The sequence below is a fragment of the Trichosurus vulpecula genome, chromosome 1, assembly GCF_011100635.1.
Source record: "Trichosurus vulpecula isolate mTriVul1 chromosome 1, mTriVul1.pri, whole genome shotgun sequence".
Classification (NCBI taxonomy): domain Eukaryota; kingdom Metazoa; phylum Chordata; class Mammalia; order Diprotodontia; family Phalangeridae; genus Trichosurus; species Trichosurus vulpecula.
In genome coordinates, this window is record NC_050573.1 from 255,031,851 (window position 1) to 255,054,405 (window position 22,555).

General features: G+C 38.0%; 1 protein-coding gene across 1 annotated transcript in view; it reads left to right on the forward strand.

The window, feature by feature from the left end:
• Positions 1–22,555, forward strand: part of LOC118836613 (meprin A subunit beta-like) — a 129,644-nt gene that overhangs the window by 997 nt on the left and 106,092 nt on the right. Inside the window, 5 exon segments of the mRNA XM_036743857.1 lie at positions 3,722–3,740; positions 6,360–6,410; positions 6,499–6,542; positions 10,032–10,107; positions 20,202–20,319. Coding sequence (XP_036599752.1) covers positions 3,722–3,740; positions 6,360–6,410; positions 6,499–6,542; positions 10,032–10,107; positions 20,202–20,319 — 308 coding nt within the window.

The window sequence follows — 22,555 nt, forward strand, 5'->3', positions numbered from 1 at the left end:
CATAAGCAATTTGCTAATTTGGGACATCTCAACAACAGAATGGGACTGATACATGGTCAAGCCGATTGTCACCTAGCTGATTGCTAATAATACAAAAAAAACTTAAATACACCAGGACTTGATGAATTTGATTTTGAACCGAAGCTATGGCAAGGTTAGGCTACCTGGAAAGGCATTTCAGGTAGGTATCTGAGTGTCTCATCCATATTGACTGCTGAAACAGGATGGGAGATAGCAGCAGTCCCCCTTGGTTCCAGTCATGTCATCTTTGTGTTCCTACCCTTGCTTATTGCTCACCAATGGGATTATCACTAATGTTTATGATGGCAGTGATCTGTCATCCTTCAAAGGCTAGTCATGTCAACTACATTCATACAAAGGCATGTCCACTACATCCAGGATTGCTACTAATTTACTCACCCCAGAAGTCAGGTGAAGGCACTGCTCAATGCACTGCTGTTGGACCACCTAGAGAATGAACCAAAAGACACTAGCAAGAAAGATTCCTTTGAAGGAGGCTGAGCTCAGGGAAGGCAAGATGGAGGAATTTAAAGCTGGGAGAAAGTGGAAGAAGGAAGCTGGAGTATGAGAAAAAAAGCAATGTGAAGGAGTAAAAGGTAGATGGATAAGTAAGACAGACTTGGTGGAGATGAAAGAGCCATCATTACTGTCCCATCCTTGAAAAACTCTGTGCCTATGAAGTCAGTTTAATCCAACAGATATTTATTAGACGCCCACTATGTATAAACCACTGCACTAACTGGTGGGAACACAAAGACAAAAGCTGAATAGTTCCTTTCCTCAGGGAGTTTATGATCTACTGGGTGGATGTATATTCTCAAGTAGAAAAATCAGAAGCATATACAAGGTAGCATAAAATAAGTCCTCTTCCTCTCCACTTCTATCCCTCTTTCTCCTTACTCAATATCAAGAACATTTCTCGGCTTTGTTCTAAGAAGGTAACTCAATCCCTGACATGGCTCTCGTCTTTAAAAACTGAATTGGTGGGTGAAACAGATATTCCAAAAATCTTCCCACTTTATGTGATTTTTGTATATTGTGAAACCAACCTGGGCTTCACTTGTCATTTTCAGCCTGTTTTCAGAAATTTCATTTTGTCCTGAAGCATACTAGTTGATTATTTAAAAAATAATTGTTTTCTTTTTTTGTCAAAAGAAACCAAACTCCTGAGAAAAATGTCACTGCAAAAAAAATGTTGTATAGTGGGTTTGAGGCATTTGTTACTTCTATTCATGGCATATATTTTTTAAAAGAAATGAATTTCTTTCCTTGAGTGTAGTGCTTTACTGATTACAAATCTCTTTCATGTACCTTATTTTGTTTGAGCCCTGTAAAAATCTTGCAAAATAGGTGTATTTAGCATTATTATTCAAAGATCAGGAAACTGTGGTTCAAAAAAACATAAGGAACTTGTCCATGAGGTCTCAAAGGTAGTAAATAGCAAAGTAGCAAGTCTTCTGACCTCACATTTAGTATTGTTTCACCATTACATTTGAATTTGGGGAATAAACCTGTTTCATTAGTTATTCTTATGTGAATCTTTTAAAAACCACTTTAAAATGTTTATTATTTATAACATTCACCCTGCCTGAGCTCTCCCTTGGAACAAATTGTCAAGCACAGCAAATCCCATTGACTGTTCACCTCTCTCCTTTCCCTCCTTTTTGTAAATGAGGTAATTAAGGTACAGAGTTTAAGTAACTTGCCCAGGATCATTAATGTTCTAGCTACTAATTGCCTAAGCATGGATAGGTCCTCCTGATTCCCAGTCTAGTGCCCTGTCTACTGTGCCATGCTAACTCTGCCATACCTCTAGTCCATCACATCTCTATTTCACTATCTGCCTTCTCAAGTCATGATTAGTTATGGCATTGTTCAGACTTCTGGAGTCTAGAGAACCAAGTTTCGGAGAATCTCTAAGTTGGAATTTCAAGGTCACCTAGTCAAGCCCATATCTCAGCTGGACTGGCTGCTACAAGCATACACAGTGTAGTCATCAAGTCTCCAGCTGAAGACCTCCAGTGATGACTTAACCGCTTCCCAAGGTAGTTTATTTTGCTTTTGGATAGCTCTGATTTTCAGAAGTCTGCTCTTCTATCAAACTGAAAGATGCCCCTTTGCAGTTTCCTTCAATTGCTCAGATTTCTGCTTCTAGGGCTAAGCAGAAAAGGCTAACTGCTATTCTATATATTAACCCTTCAAATACTTTAAAGGGTCTCTCATATCCCCTCAAATCTCTCTCAAATGAACCATTTCCATTTTTTTCAATCAATCCTTGTAAGAAATCATCTGCAGGGCTTTCATATTCTTGTCAGTTTCCTTTGGAGGCCCCACCCCCACTCTGTCAGTTTTTTTCCTAAAATGAACTCCGAATGGGGTCTGAGAGCAAGTGAAAATGCAATATTACCTTCCTTGTTGTCTACTCATTCTTAGCCAATTATAAATATGTTCTTTTAATTTTCAAAATTGATTTCAATCTCTTCATCTCCCAAATAAACAAATAATTAAACAAATTTGGTGCTATATCTTTTTTTATGTCTTGCATTTCTCTGTGTATCACCCCCATGAGAGAAATCTCCTATAAGAACAATGACAAGAAAAGCATAAACAGTTTAGCAACACCAAAAAAAACCTCATTGAAAAGCTTGATATTTTGAGAAGTATTCCAAACCGATAATGCCCCACCTCTACATAACAAGAAGGGGCATGCCTTCTCATATCACTCCTTTGGGGCAAAGGTTGGTCATTATAATTTCACAGCACTCAATTTCAAATGCATTTTTATTGGTGTTTATATTCATATCGTTGTGGTCATTGTGTAGATTGTTTTTCTGGTTCTGCTTACTTTGTTTTGTCTCAGTTCATAAAAATCTCCCAATATTCATAAAAGTCTTCCAATACATCTCTGTAGTTTTTATATCTGTATTAAAGCATTGTAACATTTTGTTACATTCCTGTATTTTTTCATTGTTCAGTCATTTTTCGGTCACATCTGACTCTGTTACCCCATTTGGAGTTTTTTGGGAAGAGATAATGAAGTGGTTTGCCATTTCCTCCTCCAGCTCATTTTACAAATGAGGAACTGAGGCAAACAGGTTTAAGTGACTTGCCCAGCGTCACACAGCTGGTAAGTGTCTGAGGCCACATTTGAACTCAGGATGAGGAGTCTGCCTGACTCCAGAACTGGGACTCTAGCCACTATGCCACCTACCTGCCTGCACATTTCTATAGTACAGTGTAGTTAATTATTCCCCAATCTATGGGCCTTAATGTTGTTCCTTGTTCTTTGGTACACAAAAAGTGCTGCTATAAATATTTTAATGTATGTATGTGGGGGCCTTTCTTTTTCATTCATCTTTTTCAGTTGCATGTCTTGTAGTGGGTCTCTGGGTCAAAGGGTGTGGACATTTTCAGGATTGTCCTCATATCATTTCAGGTTACTTTCCTGATTGATTGGATCAAATCAGAGATCTATAAATAATTCATAAATGTGCCCTGTAGGTTTTTTTGATGTCAATCATTCAAATAAGATTTCTATTTAGATTCTTGATTTCATGAAGGTTATTACTCTGAGGACAAAGAATCAATATTAGTGAAGTTGTAAATAAATGCCTTTATTGCTATATAGGACAGTGAGGTCAAGAAAAGCACTGCTAAATCTTGTCTATCATGATAATATGTTCTCTTTTTTATTTTTCAGCCAGCCCCAGAAAACTTTGGTGAGTCATTTATTGACTTCTATTCTTTTCAGTACTTCCAATGACCCATGATCTCATTTATGGGCTGGGCATTTGCCTAGTACAGTTGATGCAGTTGGATTTGGAGTCAAGAAAATCTGAACTTAAATCCTGTTTCAGATACTTTATACATGTGTGACATGGGAAAGGCCTTTTCCAAATTAGTGTCCTTATGCATAAAATAAGGTTAATAGCACCTATCTCAGGGTTGTAGTGAGGCTCAAATGAGACAAAATCTATAAAGCATTGTGAAATACTTAATGTGCTACACAAATGCTAGCTATCATTATTAATTATTCCATTGGAACCTATTACACGAAACACCTCTACATCTAAGTGGGTGGCTTCCATGGTGGGTATGGCACTGACAATCCATTACACAGTGGTCAAGCCTGTCATGAGAAGCCTCTTCAAACTTAGCGAGGTTGGGCCTGCAAACAGTGCCTTTGAGAACCCAAGGTCACATCCAGACCATGATGAGACCTGGATTAGGAGCTGAGCTGAGGAAATTCTAGTCTCATTTTTGTTAGGTAAAAATGAAAATAATTCCTTTATTACAGCCATCCTCTTCTTCCTGAATATCGAAGTACTTGTAAGGCCAATGGGGAGTAAGATCTTCCCCACCCATCAATAGGCCTCATGTGGAGCCTGTTAAGGGAAGCTTGCTTGCTTGCAGGAAAGCTTCCACACCTTTTGTTAATTTCTAATTAGGCACTGTGAGTCTGGAGGGTTCTGGCTCTGAGCCTATTAGCTGAAAGTATATGTTCTGAGAGGTGAGCTTTTGCTTTGGGGTCCACGTGAGAGAAGGATCTTATGATTCCCTGGTTGAGACTCTGAGTGGCCATATGTTCAGAACTTCCTGACTGCTCAGAGGTGAAGGCTCTCTCGATCCAATGGTGAATGCAAAGTATACATAGCAGTATTATTTTGATTCAGGCAGTAGAACCCTGTTTGTTGGTCTTTATTTCTCTTTTTTGTATTTTTTCTGTGTAATTAGAGAAGATTCTTGACCCCTGAAACAGCTGTCTTTCCTAGTAAAGCAGATAAAAGAGCCTGCACTAGCAGCCATCCTGGGTATGCCAGTGTGGTTGTCATTACAGTACTGCACCCAAAAGCTGAATGATCTCATTTTACATAATTCCCTCTCTCTCTCTCTCTGGATATATGTTTGTATGTGTATATATATATATATATATACGCAATTCTATAACTCTAGTAGCAGTATCTATAATAACCTGGGACCACATGATTGTAGTTGAATGGGGTCAGGACCAAAACACTGACAATCATCATAATAATAATAACAACAGCACATTGAATTTATATAATATTGTAAGGTTTGCCAAATACTTTACACATCTGATCCCATATGATCCTCACAACAGCCTTGTGAGATAAGGGGAAGAGGGAGGGAATAAACATTTGTATTGTGCCTCTTGTGTTCCAGGCACTGTACTAAACACTTTAGAGATACTATTTCACTTAATAATAATGATAATGATATCTACCTAATAGGTAACTATTAAGTAGATTCTATTATTAGATCTATCTATTTGGTAGATGCTATTATCCCAATTTTACAAATGAGGAAAGTGAGTCTAAGGGAGGGCAAGAGACTTGTCCAGAGTCACACATTTTTTTTTATTAATGTCCTTGGATTATATGGCAAGCAGTGGGTTCTCTATCCAAGTGCGTGGACACATTTATGACTTTCTTCACATAATTAAAATTATTTTCTGGAATGACTGCATCAAGTCATGGTTCCACCAAAGGTACATTAATGGCCCCATGGATTTTTTAAAATTATAAATAATAATTGAACTAAAAACTTAGTTTTGAATCTCCAGTTTCATGAAGGTTAGCAGTCTGAGGCACTTAGAGTAAGTAATTAACTCAGGTTGTATTTGAACCCAAGTCTGTTTGACTCTAAGTCCAAGCTTCCACTCATTATGCCATGCTTCCCTTTGGAAACATTGACCAGTCTTATATATCATGACAGTAGATTTTCCTGTATCATCTAAATAGTATGTGAATTGAATGGACTTTTATTTAATTAAAACATCACTGCTGAAAAAAAACAAGGCTGGAAAAGGGCTCTGCCAAATATGATAGACCAAATGTTACATTCTACTCATATTCAATTTTATTGAAATAAAGTCACAAGAACAATTAAGGTTTCTCTTCCATTGGAATTTAGAATGAAATGCAGTTTTAAACTGGAAGGTTTGGTCTGTGCCATTTACTAATAGCATCAGTTGGTATTGAAATGGCCACATATGGACCAGTCAAAGCTGACTGCAGCAGCCTACAGCATTTAGTTCCAATTTGGGTCCAGTTCAGTGCACCCTGTCTGTATCAATGATGCTTCTTCTAAGTTCAGCTTCCATTTTGCACAAAAGGACTCATTTGTTCTCAACTGTATTAATTAATTCCTAAAGTCAGTTAGTGTTCAAGGGAAATAGGCAAACAGAGTACATCATGTGGTCCAAAAGGGATAAGCTACAGTTTCATGATGCGGTAACTTAAAAATGTTCTCACCCCTAAAATATGTCAGCCATGGTTAACCTTTGCTCCCCTATGTCTTTTTATTTGTCTTTTTAGTAATAGATGTAGATGGAGACAAGGACATGGACATATTAGAGATCAATAAAGGTTTGTGAAGTCCTTTCTTTTGAAAGTTCCACATGTATGTGTGGAGTTTTACCCATTTGCTAACGTCAGATCTTGTCTCGCCACTTAGCTTTGGGACTGAATCTTTTTGAGGGAGACATCATCCTTGATGAGGTGAGTTGTCATGCTGCAGTGCTATCAGTACTTCTGTTGGCCAGTGCAAGTGAAAATACTACCTCTCTGATCTCATCTACCATTATGACGCTATGTTTCTCTAACCAATGAAGATGCACAGAATCAATGGGAATCGTTTAGCAATTCATTTGCACTAGACTTCATAAACAAATTTTGCTGGAAAAATTACTTGGTTCATATTGACATCATCATCTTTCCTTATAGTGATTTACTTTAAATTATTTCCAAGGCTATCATCATCAACCATATGTAGTCAGGTTATATTGATCTAAACTTGGCAGTTTTCAATTTTTTATTGATAACTTATATTTTTACATTGCTTGCGTTTCCAAATATGTTACTTTTTCTTTTCCTTCTCCATCTAATCATCTTAGGATGCAGGTTCACTCATACCCTGAACCTTCTGTCTCCTACTCAATGTAGCATGTTCCCAAAGGAAATGTGGCTTGTGGCTAGACTAGGCACCTTCCATCATTGCCAAAACAACTACTTTTATCTGTACCAGCACAAGGCATCTTCCATCTCCTGCTTTCAGCCCAATCTCCCAACTGGGATTTGCAGAACCAATAGAGGTTTGCAATAGAGCAAAGAAAAGCAACCCTCCCTCCAGGACTCCCATTTCCAGCCCCTCCTTTTCTTTGGGGATAGAAGAGTAGCATCCTTCACTCAGTGATGAACATTCTCACACCTGTAATACCCTTCACATTCCAGTGAATCTGAACTCTACATAGTCATCTAAACCTCAGTCCAAACTCCCTACCACTGAAGTCTCCATTTCCATCCTCCCTCAACTCTCCCACCCCAAAGTTTCATCCTAACTCCACCCAGTCCTCTCACTGTGACCTCTGGAATGCTCATGCATAGACTTCAAACTTTCCTTCATCTGAATTCTTTTCTTCTTCTAGTCATTCTATGTACTAGCTCTTACTGAAACTTGGTTTCCTCTTGATGACACAGCCTCCCTTGCTAACCTTTCTAGTGCTGGCTGCACCTTCACTCATTTTCCTTAGCTCACTGACTGAAGCAAGGAGGTGGAAAATTCCTCCCCCCCACTACTAGTTTCATATTCTTCCCCTTCCACCATCACTCAGAAATCTCTTTTACTTTGAGGTTCATGATATTTTTATCTACCACCTAATCAAAATCCTGGTAGCTATTGTCTAAAGACACTGGTCACTTTCTACCTTCCTCAATAAGTTCAGTACCTGGTTTATAATTTTTCTCTAGTCCTCAACTCCTTCACTCAGACTAGGAGAATTTTACATGCATATTGACTCTCCCTAAAATATTCTAACCATTCATTTCCTCTAATTAACCACCTCCTATGAGCTACACACAAAGATTTTCATCCCCTTGATCTTGCCATCACCCCCACATGTATCACCTTACTTTCAAGAATTCTGAAATTTCTTTATTCAATCACAATCTATTGCCTTTTCACCTCTCCCTCTACCTTCTCTTATATTACCCTTCTCTTCACCTACACCATGACCTTCAATTTCTTGACCCTCTACATTCCCTCCCAGGTCATCTTCCCCATACTAACCACCTCTCCTCCTCACCTTGACTTCTTGGTGAATTCTAATCAATTCTAAATCATCCTCTTCTTCAAATCTGTAGGCTTATTATTATATTGCTAATTATGGCTAGCCATGTTTTATCTTTGAATTACTCCCACAATTCATTCCTTTCCTGCCTACTCACATACAGCTGAAAAATGGTGGAGAAAATCACAGAAATATTCTGATTGGGTCCACTGTAAACTTCTGTTATATAACCTCAACTGGAAGGAAATCCTAGTGTACATTTCATATTAATTCATTTTTCTATTCTCCACAGTGGCTCTTCCAAACCTTTTAAACCTGCTTCAAACTTCCCATGGCTTCCCCTCCCTCCATTCTCTCAACTGAGAAGCTTGTTTCATATTTTTCAGAAAAATTACAACTATTTGCCATGAACCCTTTCTTCTTCCCTATTCCACATCACCCATCACTAGGGTTCCTTTGTCCAACTTTTTCTTCATTCACCCCTGTTTCACATGATATCATGGCCTTACTCCTGACCAAGGCTAAATCCCATTCAATCCCATCACAACCAACAGATTGCTGCCTCTGTCATCTGTACTCTTTCACGTATTTTAAATCTCTCCATCTCTACTGGTTGATTTCCTGTTGCCTGCAAACATGCCCATGTCTCATTCATCCTGGGAAAAAACCCTCATTTGATCCTTCCATTCCTGCTAATTATTGTGCTCTATCTCTTCTCCCTCTTGTAGCTAAAGTGCTCAAAAAGGTAGTCTAAAAAGTATTTCCTCTTCCTCTCCTCTCACACTCTCCATATAATCTGGCTTCCCACATTATCATTCGCTGAAATTGCTCACTTTTCCCAACGTAACTAATTATTTCTTAGTTGCCAAACCTAGTAGTTTCTCAAACCCTATTCTGTTGGCCATTCTCTCCTCCTTGATACTCTCTTCTCTCTAGGCTTTCAAGACACGACTCTCTCCTGGCTTTCATCCTAAAAAAGAAAATGTCTCCACCTGCATGGAGTTTATGGTTTACAATAACACAATCTAAGCTAATAAAATGTTACTTCATAAAGACACTGCCAGACCCAACAGATGAGAGTCATCAGTAACACATTGTTTAGTCAAAACAGGTATAGCTAAAAGAGTTTAAGAATGCTTGAAAACTGTTTATTTAATTACTGTAAACATTTGTTGTTGTCATTTTCAGTCCTTTCTGTCATACATGTCTCTTTGTGACCCCATTTGGGGTTTTCGTGGCAAAGACACTGAAATGGTTTGCCATTTCTCTCTCCAGCTCATTTTACAGATGAGGAAACTGAGACAAACAAGGTTAATTGACTTGCTTAGAATCACACAACTGTGAAGTGTCTGAGGCCAGATTAAGACTCAGTTGGATGAGTACTGCTGAGTCTAGGCCCAACACTCTACATACACACTGTGCCACCTAGCTGCCCCACTATAAATGTAACTTTCCCTTTTAAACATTTTTAAAAAAATAAGCTCCATTTGCACAGTTCAGTGGTAGACTTGAACCCATAATATTTCTGAATTATGAATTATGAAGTAGAACAGCTGAGTGTTTTCTAAAACTTTCTCCTTTGCAGATAATTATTCAGCCAAAGTGGATACAGGAAACCCTCATTAAGGCCTTTCTGCCAATGGTGATTGAATTTCTCCCACAATCATTGATTGATATAACCTTTGCATGGCTTTTTTCCAAACTGTCCTACCAAAAATCGGTGCTATAGATGCATTATTTTCCTCCTGACGTGTTAAAGAATTTCTGGGAAACAACACTCATATCTGCACAAATGATTTGTTTCTTTTACTGGTTGAGAGATCCATGAACTGTCTTCCTTCTAGGGACCGACACCTATCCTTCCCCAAGTTGCTGCCTAACCTAAGAATAAATAACATCCTGCATTTATTTTCCTTTTCAGGGAGACAGAAGTAGCATTGTTGGTGATCAATATAGATGGCCTCACATCATCCCTTATGTACTTGAAGATAATCTGGGTAGGTATATCATTTGGGCTAGAGTTCTTGTCCTTTGATCCCCTATCCCAGACTATGGCCTCCTTCAAAGTCCAAGCTATAGGTGATAGGAGCTGTTGAGTTCAGACCTCTTTTAATTGAAGACAGATTTTTATTTTTGTTTTCACCTCAGCATGGAGGTCAGCTGGGGAGAGAAATGGAGGCAGGCACATACACAACATCTGTCTGTGTTGTTCTATTTCATAAAAAGGAAGTTATGATCACCAAAGTCCCTCCTAGTGCTAAGATCTCTAAATCCTATGACCCATAGAAAGGTTGCCCCACTCTAGAGTTAGTGAAGTAGAAGATTGAGGTGACTGATTAGGTACATTAGATATAAATACCCAAAAAGTCAGACAAATATATTGCTATTTAAAAATTTCAAAAATACTGTATTTATTTATTTAATTTACTTAAAACAACTGCCAGAAGAGCCTGTTGGAAGCCCATCTGGTTTTCGTTATTGACACAACTTTCTGCGATTGAATATGATTTTCCTTACCTTCCTTAGGAACTATGGAAACAGGAATGTTGCTATGGACGGAGCGCTGAACCCACATGGAATCCAAGGGTTTGAGTCCAAATCCAGACTGCCACTTAGTACTTGTGTGACCTTAGGCAATGATAATAATGCTAATTGTCGAACTTTAAGGTTCCCAAGTTAATTTACAAATATTGTTTTATTTGATCCTCATAATAGTCCTTCCAAGTAATTGCTATTGTGATCTTGATTTTGCCAGTAAGGAAAGTGAGGAAGACAGTAATTTGCCCAAGGTTATACAACTACTTAGTGTATGAGACTGGATTTAAACTCAGCTCTTTCTGACTCCAGGCCCATTACTGTACCCACTGTACCATCTATAAGACTATTTAGTGGTCAGTCGCTTAGCCTTTCTGGTCCCAAGTTTTTCATTTGTCAAATAGAAAGATCACTCAGTCCCTTCCAGGCCTACATCAATGAGATGGATGCTCACAGAGCCATTTGTACCTCTCTTTTGTGCTTCCACATTCCTTTGTATTTGCCGCTCCAGTAATGATTTCCTCAAGTTGTGGTGTACAGAAGACTCCAGGTTCTCAGAGGTTATATTAGTACCATACAAACAATGGCAGATCCTATCAAAGTGGAAAGGTTTCCTATTTGAGGATAGTAACAGATTCTCTGTCATGTAATGGCCAACCTGGCTAATTTTGGAAAGGCACTTTATAAGATTGCCTGCAAAATGATGAACTTGGCAGTCACTGAAGACCACTCACTAAGCTACGTAGGAGTTGTGACCCAAGCCTAAGGAGAATATGACTTCATGGATAAAACAACAGAACCTGGAAGTATTCAGTGTTTTGAAATTTATATTTCAAAACCCGCTATAGGACTTTAAGCTTCATGAGGGCAGAGACCAAGACTTACCCAAACGTTCTATCTCCTTGAGCCTCTAAGAGCATTTTGCATACAGTAGGTGTTTAATAAGTAATTGTTGCTAAGTGGCTAATATCTGCCCCAGAATGTATTAAGATACTAGTTTTTTTAAGATACTAGTTTTTAAAAGTACAGAGTACTCTGTTTTTGAAAACATTTGTGTTTGCATGTGTTTAATTATAAACTACATAAATGGTGGAAATTGGGAAAATTGATATTTGAAAAATCAAGGAATAAATTATTTATTTGGTTGCGAAATTTATGTTGAAGTTAGAGCAATCCAAGGATAATACTTTTTTATTGTTAATGATTGAAATATTGGTTTGGTTGTGATAAACTCATCATGTGAGTGCTAACCTATGTCCTCTCATTTTATGGGACTCTTGTCCATGGTTTCCCCTTAGTACTACACAGAGGAACAACCCTCTGTAAACTTGATGTCTTTCTCTAGGTATCTTGACATTGTATCAATGCAAGTGCAACCCTTGGGCTGTCCATCTGGTGTCTCTCTTTTTAATACCTGACCAATCCCCACTTTGTCTTTTAGGATGATATATCTTAAGCAAAATCTTTTCTATAAGTCACCATTGGCAATCTATTGCAGTCCACATACATACTCTTCTCATCTCTCCATTGAAATTTGCATCACCAACAATTCTTTTTCTTTAGAGACCATGATACTACGTTATGAGCAGATTAAAATGTGAATTAAAAATGTGGTGCTATTCTGTTCATTGAAATATCAAGGAAAAGAGTAGGATAATTGACAGTGCTATAGAATCCTTGAGATCCAATCTACTCTGTTATTTTTATCCTCTTGAGTTCTAAGCACAGCTTACTGTCCTTTTTTGGTGAGCTGCCTGCCAAACTCCATAATCATAATCTTGGCAATACATTATTTTTTCACTTAGATTTTCTTGTGTAGATTCAATAATTTATCTTATGGAATAGCCATGGATCTCATTGTATCAATCACAAGATTTTGTATTATCTACATTTGAATAAAAGATACTTGGTTAGAAGAAAGCTTATAAGGTTGTATTTTGCATTATCAAGTGTTGGTAGAGAACTTTTTTGTTAATTTATAAACAAAGCAATATTTTGTAATCTCTACACCTGTTCATATCTTGTGAGACTGTGGAGATTTGTCATCCTTTAGGAAATAATTTATGAATGATAGACTGATCTATTTCATATTTCCAACAAGACTACCTCCAAGAAGCACAGCACATTTTCATAAAGATTTTATACAGAGAAGGAAGCAAATATTATGGGTCAGTAGTTGCTAGTATCTTGGTTGCCTTTTGGGTGGATATTAACACTGTCAATATTTTTCTTTGCTTTTTGTATTTTTTATCATCTGAGAAACATTGAAAATCAGTTCCCAGTTTACAAAACTATGTTGTGTTCAGTATGACTTCCTTCTGTAGTTATTTAGTCTGGCCCAGCCACTCTTCATGGTTTCATTTTCTTAAGTACTATTGCTCATATATCTCTTTGGGTACTGAGATGCTAGGGTCTAAATGTGATAGTTCTACCGTCATGGATGATGACAATACAATACTATACAAATATTGTCAAATTTGTACTCTGTTACATCGATTTGTGGTCCTCCTTCTTAATCAATCTTGGGATTTTGTTGAGGCTCATGCCATACTTAATTTGGCTTGTTTCCTTTCCATTGTTTTCACTGTGCTTTTACTTTTTTTGCTGTTTGGCTCTATAAGATTTTGTAAATGAACTTAAACTCAAAATTTGTGTTACCAAATCTTTCTGCTCAGCAAAGAGGTCATTTGCTAGCTAGCTTCTGTACTCTTTAAAGAGAATCTGTGAGCAGTCCTTCCATTAGCTGTGACTTTTTCAGATTTCTAATTTGATTCACAATGATATTCACTTCCAGTCTGTATAGTCACTAGTCATTGGACAAAGTCTCCCATTTAGACTACTAACAATTAAACTGTTTGCAAATCATCTCAAAACTATGATTACTTTTACTGTCTACCTAATTCTTCTCCTCCTTCTTCTTTTCCTCCTCCTCTTCTTCCTCTTTCGCCATTCATCACCAAGAAACCATAAGGGGAAGGCATTGATCCAGGACAAACAGCCATTATTTATTGTCTTGCTTATTTTATGAGGTGCCATGTCCAGTTACTAGCTTGTTGTGGATATGTTCCTCTAGAGTCAGGTCTATAGAAAAACACGCCTCGTTTTGTTGATTATATTAAAACCCTTTACAGATTGTTAGAACAAGCCACAACTTTGTTCCATTGTTCATGGTGTTCCATTGTTCCATTTTTCAAGAACTCAAGGCTACTTCCATGCCCTAAAGAGGCATTTGATTGGGTCTTCGCTGTAGATTGGAGCTGAGAATTTAACTTTGGAAGGCTAGAAAATTCATTAATTCTCTTTCTCAGTATGTTTGTAATCATTTGGATCACTCACCTTGATTCTTCTTAATTTTAATAATAATGATAGGATAGCTAGAATTAATAGAGTGCTTTATGGTTTGCCAAACATCTTACAAATAGTATTTCACTTTATTCTCATAACAGTCCTACAAGATAGGTTCCATTATTATGTCCATTTTTATAGATGAGAAAACTGAGGCAAAAAGCTTAATAGGATTCTGTAACATGAATATAATCCTCAAACAGAGCAGTATTCATAGCATCTTTAATCCTAATGAATTGAATTATATTCCTGTGTAGTCTAGATGAGAAAAAATTTTAAATAAACAATTTACACTTTTATTATTCAAGACCCTATACTATCTATTAAAATTTTTATTGATGTCTTTTCTTTTCATATCATTGGTATTTGTGAAATTTCATCCCTTATCACCCACCATGAGCTCCTACCCACCTAGTAAGAACTGAGAAACGAAACCAATCAACATGTAGACTTTGTCTAACAGTATGTACAACATTCTATGTCTGCTACAACCCACTTCCTTTACGGAGAGAAAAATGCCCTTGGTCAGCTATTCTCTAGGGCTATAATGAAGGAGGTGTTATAGTCAATGAGAATTTATCACTGTTTAAGTGTTTTTAATTGAGAAAAGAATATATCTGTAACATCTATTTTGTATAAGGAATCAATTGGGAAGAAGAATTTAATAATAGTCACTAAGCATTGACTAAGCATTGACCTATGTGTCAGTCAGTCAATACACATTTATTAAGTGCCTATTATGTGTTAGGCTCCATGCTAAGTAGTAGTAATATAAAGACAGGTAAATGGTAGTCCCCATGCTGCAAGAGCTTAACATCTAGTGGGTGGGGGGTTAAGGAGGAAGAGAGACAGCATGCAAATAAATTAGTACAATCAAACAATATATAGGATGAATTCAAAATCATCAGTAGAGGTCAGGCACTGGAATTAAGGAAGATAGACACTGTTCTAAGCTCATGGTATACAAAGAAAGACAGAAAGATGGTACCTGTTCCCAAAGAGCTCACCTTGTAGTGGGAAGGGACCACAATATGCAAAGTAAATTTACATACAAGATGTCTACAGTATAAATGGAAGGCAATCTCAGAGGAAAGGCACAAGCCATGGGTGAGTTAGGGGTGTGGGGAATTGGGAAAGGCTTCTTATAAAGGTAGGATTTGAAAGCTGAGTCTTTAAGGAAGCCAGGGCAGCCAGGAGATGGAGATGAACAGAGAGAGCCCTCTAGACACAATTTGAAGGAAAACACGAGAGAGAGAGAGACTGAGAAAAGGAAATGAATGTCAATGATAAGGGCCAATGCTGTTGGATCTTAGAGAATGTATTGGGAAATAAAGTAGAAGAAAACTGGGAAGGTAGGAGAAACCAGGTTGTGAAAGGGACCAATGGACTTTATTGAATAAGGAAATGACTTGGTCAGATATGGGATTTAGAAAAATCACTTGGGCAGCTATGTAGAAGATGAATTGGAGTAGGGAGAGATGAGGGAGGGAGACCAGCAGGCTACTGAAATAACAGCTCACATTAATATAGCTATTTATCATTAAAACCCATTTACAATGCGTTATTTTATACAACCAGTTATAGTAGCAGTGAAAATGTGCTTATTCGCATTTTGTAGATGAGGAACCTTATGCCCAGAGAGGTTAAATGAATTGCCTAAAGTAAGACAACTGAATTGATTTGAATCAACTTCCTGCTCTACCATCGTTTAATGGACTGCACCTTAAGGTGCTTATAATCTACTTGAAAAGCTCATGATTCACTAGCCCAAAGCAAGGAAATGACTGCAAAGGAGTGATAGAGCAAGGCCTGGAAGGGAATAGAGATAAGAAATACTGATCTGAAGGAAGGATGGATTGGAGACAGCAGAGAGTGGAAAGTACAAGAACTGTTAGAAGGCTATTGTCATGGTGTGGGTGGATAGAAATCAGTCTTCACAAAGGAGCCGTAGAGTGCTGGGTCTGGAGTCAGGAAGACCAGAGTTCTAATTTGACCTCAGACATATACTAGCTATGTGACCCTGGGCAAGATATTTAACCACTGCCTGCCTTAGTTTCCTCAAAAGTAAAATAGGGATAATTATAGCCCCTACCTCCCAGGATTGTTGTGAGGATCAAATGAAGCATAGTTTCTGGTACATATCAGGCTAATAATAATACTTGTTTTTTTCCTTTTTTAGGGAGGTAATAGTGGTCGAAGAGTTGAGGAAAGATTTGACACATTTTGGAAGTGAAATCGTGTTAGGGATAAGACTGGACATGTGATTTCAATAGTATAGAGAATTTCCAGATGATGAATCTCCCTTTGTCAGTGCAGGTCGACACTTTGTTTGCAATTTATGTTTTTTTTTCATTATTTTATTTAATTTATTTAATATATTTAGTTTTCAGCATTGATTTTCACAAGAGTTTGAATTACAAATTTTCTCCCCATTCTACCCTCCCGCCCACTCCAAGATGGTGTATATTCTGGTTGCCCCGTTCCCCACTCAGCCCTCCCTTCTGTCACTCCACTCCCCTCCCATCCCCTTTCCCTTCTTCAAAAACTTTTTTTTTTTGTTTTTGAACGTCTGTTTTTAAAACTTTGAGTTCCAAATTCTCCCCCCTCTTCCCTCTCCCCTCTTGCCTCCCGATCCACCCTCCCTAAGAAGGCAAGCAATTCAACACAGGCCACATGCGTATCATTATGTAAAACCCTTCCACAGTATTCATGTTGTGAAAGATTAACTGTGCTTTGCTCCTTCCTAACCTATCCCCCTTTATTGAATTTTCTCCCTTGACCCTGTCCCTTTTTGAAAACGTTTGTTTTTGATTACCTCCTCCCCCTGTCTGCTCTCCCTTCTATCGTCCCCCCCTTTTTATCTTCTTCCTCCTTCTTTCCTGTGGGTAAGATACCCAATTGGGTGTGCATGGTATTCCCTCCTCAAGTCAAATCCAATGAGAACAAGATTTACTTATTCTTCCTCACCTGCCCCCTCTTCCCTTCCTACAGAAGTGGTTTTTCTTGCCACTTTTATGCGAGATAATTTACCCCATTCTATCTCTCCCTTTCTTCCTCTCTCAATATATTCTTCTCTTATCCCTTAATTTGATTGTATTTTTTTAGATATCATCCCTTCATATTCGACTCACTCTGTGCCCTCTGTCTATATATTTATATATATATATATATATATATATGTATATATATATATACACCTACATATAAACATACCTAGACACACATATGTATATATATACATATATATGTATATTCCTTTCAGCTACTATGATACTGAGGTCTCATGAATCATACACATCATCTTTCCATGTAGGAATGTAAACAAAACAGTTCAACTTCAGTAAGTCCCTTATGATTTCTCTTTTTTGTTTACCTTTTCATGCTTCTCTTGATTCTTGTGTTTGAAAGTCAAATTTTTTATTCAGCTCTGGTCTTTTCACTGAGAAAGCTTGAAAGTCCTCTATTTTGTTGAAAATCCATATTTTGCCTTGGAGCATGATACTCAGTTTTGCTGGGTAGGTGATTCTTGGTTTTAATCCTAGCTCCATAGAGCTCCTGAATATCATATTCCAAGCCCTGTGATCCCTTAATGTGGAAGCCGCTAGATCCTGTGTTATCCTGATTGTTTTTCCGCAGTACTCAAATTGTTTCTTTCTGGCTGCTTGCAGTATTTTCTCCTTGATCTGGGAGCTCTGGAATTTGGTGACAATATTCCTGGGAGTTTTCTTTTTGGGATATTTTTGAGGAGGTGATCTGTGGATTCTTTCAATTTCTATTTTGCCCTGTGGCTTTAGAATATCAGGGCAGTTCTCCTTGATAATTTCTTGAAAGATGATATCTAGGCTCTTTTTTTGATCTTGGCTTTCAGGTAGTCCAATAATTTTTAAATTATCTCTCCTGGATTTATTTTCCAGGTCAGTGGTTTTTTCTATGAGATATTTCACATTGTCTTCCATTTTTTTTCATTCCTTTGGTTCTGTTTTATAATATCTTGATTTCTCATAAAGTCACTAGCTTCCACTTGCTCCAATCTCATTTTTTAAGGTAGTATTTTCTTCAGTGGTCTTTTGGACCTCCTTTTCCATTTGGCTAATTCTGCCTTTCAAGGCATTCTTCTCCTCATTGGCTTTTTGGAGCTCTTTTGCCATTTGAGTTAGTCTATTTTTTAAGGTGTTGTTTCCTTCAATTTTTTTTCCGTATTTTTTTGGGTCCCCTTTAGCAAGTCATTGACTTGTTTTTCATGGTTTTCTCGCATCCTTCTCATTTCTCTTCCCAATTTTTCCTCTACTTCTCTAACTTGCTTTTCCAAATCCTTTTTGAGCTCTTCCATGGCCTGGGACCAGTTCATGTTTTTCTTGGAGGCTTTTGGTGTAGGCCCTTTGACTTTGTTGACTTCTTTAGGCTGTATGTTTTAGTCTTCTTTGTCACCAAAGAAAGATTCCAAAGTCTGAGACTGAATCTGAGTGCGTTTTCTCTGCCTGGCTATGTTCCCAGCCAACTTACTTGTCCCTTGAGTTTTTCAGCAGAGTATGACTGCTTTTAGAGTAAAGAGTACTTTGTTCCAAGCTTGGGGGGATGCACCATTGATTTCAGAGCTCTTTCTATACAGCCAGCTCTGCCACACCAGCACTCCTCCTTCCCCAAGAACCGCCAACTCGGACCTGATGCAAATCTTAAGCAGGCTCTGCACTCCTGCTCTGATCCGCCACTTAATTCCTCCCACCAGAAGCAACTGCAGCTGTAGTTCTTTAGCTGCACCACCCCTGCTGCCCTGGGATGGTGGCCAAACAGGGAACTCTTTTCACTCTGTGCCCTGCAGCTTTTCCCACTAACCTTCTCTGTCATCTTTGGTGTTTGTGGGTTGAGAAGTCTGGTAACTGCCACAGCTCACTGATTCAGGGTGCTAGGGCCTGCTCTGCCCAGCTCCTGGTCTGGTTGGTCCAAGTGGCACACGCTGAGCTCCGCTCCCCTCCACTCCGTGTGTGATAGACCTCATCCAGCGACCATCCGGGCTGTCCTGGGATGGAGCCCTGCTTCCCTCTGCTATTTTGCGGGTTCTGCAGTTCTAGAATTTGTTCAGAGCCATTTTTTATAGGTTTTTGGAGGGACCTGGTGGGGAACTCATGCAAGTCCCTGCTTTCCAGCTGCCATCTTGGCTCCGCCCCTGTAATTTATGTTTTAGAGAGTTGATTAGGTCATTAAGGGGCTATGTGATTTCCTCAGGGTCTCTCAGAGGTGGGAGTGAAGGACTCTGAGGCCTGCTCTCTGGACACTATTGACTGTTGCCTTTCAGAATGGTTAGGGTTGAGAGGTGGAGGAGTAGTAAGAGTCAAGGATAACCTTTAGGTTACAAAATGGAAGAAAGAGTGAATGGTGAATGATAGTGCCCCTGACAGAAAGACCGAAGTAAGAAGGTGGAACAGGTTCAGAGGGAAGATGACAAGCTCATTTTTGTACAAGTTGAGTCTGAGGTACAGGTGAAATATTCATGTAGAGAAGTCCTATGGACAGAGATAATGAGTCTATAGCTAAGAAGAGGGATTTGGGCTAAAGATAGAAGTTTAGAACCATTAGGTGACCCAGTGGATAGAGAGGTTGGCCTGGAGTAAGGAAGACCTCAGCCCAAATCTGTCTTCAGACATGAGCTGTAGGATCTTGGGCAAGTCAATTAACCCTTCTCTCTTTTCTTTTTCTTTTTTCCTCAGTTGCAATTAGGGATCAGATGAGATAGTGAAAATGCTTAGCACAGAGACTGACACATAGAAAACACAATATAAATGCTAGTTTCAATGATAATGAGGATGTTCAAGACTCATGAACAGAAGCAGAAATTGAAGCTCTGAAATTGATGAGTCTGCCAAAGGAGAGAAAGAGATAGACCTTTGAGGAATATCCGTGTGAAAGGATAAGAACAAGGGTAAGGAACAAGTAAAGAAGACAGAGATAGAGAGGTTAGAGGTAGGAACAGAGCTAAGAGGACATGGTATCTATGAAGCCAAGGGAAGAGAAAGTCTGAAGAAGGCGTGAGCCACTGATAGTGTTAAAAACTTTAGAAAGTGAAAGATAGATGAGACCTGACAAAGTACCTCTGCATTGGGCCATTGGTGGCCTTTGAGAGACAAGGTTTTAGCAAAGTGAGTAAAGTCAGCTCTAAATCCAGGATCCTACTGCTGGTTAATGGGCACTGTTTTTGTCTGTTCTTTTTCGTCAGATATTAATGCTAAAGGAGTTATTCTGAGAGCATTTGAACGGTACCGTTTAAAAACCTGCATTGACTTTAAGCCATTGGAAGGTGAAGACCACTATATTTCATTTTCCAACTCATCTGGGTAAGAGAAAGAGCTGACATTCTAAAAATTTCCTGAAAACAGAGGGCCTCTAGCATGTTATAAGTCAAAACAACAAACTCCAGGCCCTGATCTTTATGTGCAAATGCCTGAAAAGTTGCCCAGGGAGAGAGGGAAGGAGGTGGTAGCCCAATTCTTCTTCAAAAAAAATAAAGGAAATAAAAGCAAGATCTGAGGATCATTATATTCTTATCTCTAACATCTATAGCCCCAAACACCCGAACTGATTACAAGGAAAGAAGTGGAATCGTCCTTCTTCTGTCTTCAAAATATATTTTTGGCTGTGTACTGATGTTTATTTTCACCTTATGTTACACATTCAATAAGTACCTAGTATATGCAAAGCCCTATACTAGATGTGGCGGTGATACAAAGATGATGAAGACAGAACCCATCCTTTCATGACACTTGACATTATTCCATTAATCAACATTCTTAGGTCTTATCATGCCACCCATTCTAAAGCCATATAATTTAATCAGTCCACATTCTTCAGTTCGACTCAATAATTGCTGGTTTGATTGAATTTAATCTTTCCATATTTTGTGCACAAGAGTCAGTGGGTATGGTGGCCACAGAACTGACCTTGAGGTCAGGAAGACCTGGGTTCAATTCCTTCATCTTTCTGTGTGACCCTAGGCAAGTTGCTTAGTTTCTGAATGCTCTAGGCCAGAGGAGTCAAAGACCATGTCTTTGGGCCCTCTCTAATTCAGCCTGAACAAAATTAAAATGTAATAGGGTAATATATAATGAAGTAAATCAAAATATAATAAAACATAGATAATGTTAATGTGTGGTTTTATAAGTTAATTTGTGACCAGGCATACTTATGCATCATTTAATGGGCTCTGTTTCTGCTTATATTGGTAGAGTTTCCTTTGAGAGTTCTCACAATAGATAAAATCTCCAGTCTAGTCCTTATTCTTATCCCACAAGCGTACTTTGAGAGGCTTTGTCAAATGATTTGCTGAAAATCAGGATACTAAGCCTATGGCATTTCCCTGATCTACCAGCCAGTAGACATTTAAAATAATAAGCATTTATTGAGCACCTACTATGTGCCTGCTGTTGTACTAAGTTCTGAGGATATAGTAGGAAAAAGAAAGATAGTTCCTGCCCTGAAATTGCTTACTATCTAACGAGAGAACACATGAAAAGAAGCTGGAAAGAAGTTTTTGGTGTGGGCCACCAGGGGGCACATTGCACAGGAGCATACTGGGCTTTGGAGTACAAAAAAATCAGAGGAATGTGGAAAATAGAGAGTAGTCCGGTCAAAAAAGAAAGGAGGTTACTCTAGAATTACTTGTTTGTAATAAGCCCATATTGGCCCATATTCCTCACAGTTTCCCTAAGTTCTCTCAGACCACATATTTAATAATTCATTCTAGAATGGTATCCATAGGTGACCTTTATTTTCAGCTCATTAGACTATAGTTTTAATCATTTGTCTCCCCTCCACCTTGAGTCTATCATTTTTCAGTTAGTAGGTAATCTAGGCAGTTTTCATTTATGATTTCTTGAAATACCTTTGTCCAGGATTTCTTTTATTGATCATGGTTTTCTGGAAGTGCAGTGATTTCTAAATTACCTATCCTTGAGTTTTTTTCATGGTTAGTTCTTTTTTACATAAGAAATTTTAAATTATTTCTTTTTTATTCTCATTCTCAGGGAGTCTTTTATGTATATAGGGTAATAGGTACTCTATTTACCAATAGGTACCAATTTACCAAGAGAATATATGTTATATATTATGTATATATGCACATGTGTATGTTATATATATTCTCTTTTAAGCTATTAATTATTCTTCTAGTTCTTTCCTCTAGAACTTTCATCTTATTTATCATTTCATGCTTCAGTTATTCTAGGTATTTATGTGGTAATTGTGGAAAGTGCATTTTCCCTTGAATCCCTGCTCATAGTTATGAAGCTACTCTCTCCCTCTCCATGCAGTGTGGGAATACCTCTGGATCTATAATACTTTTATAGTCTTCTTCTGTTTAACTGCTTCTTTTTTAATTTAATATTTTATTTTCCCCCAATTACATGTAAAAACATTTTTTAATATTTGTTTTAAAAAATTTTCAAGTTCCAAATTCTTTCTCTCCTTTCCCCTCACCCCTACATTGAGAAGGCAAGCAATTTTATGTAGGGTTAAACCCATGCATTCACATAAAACATATTTCTATGTTAGTCATGTTATTAAAGAAAACACAAA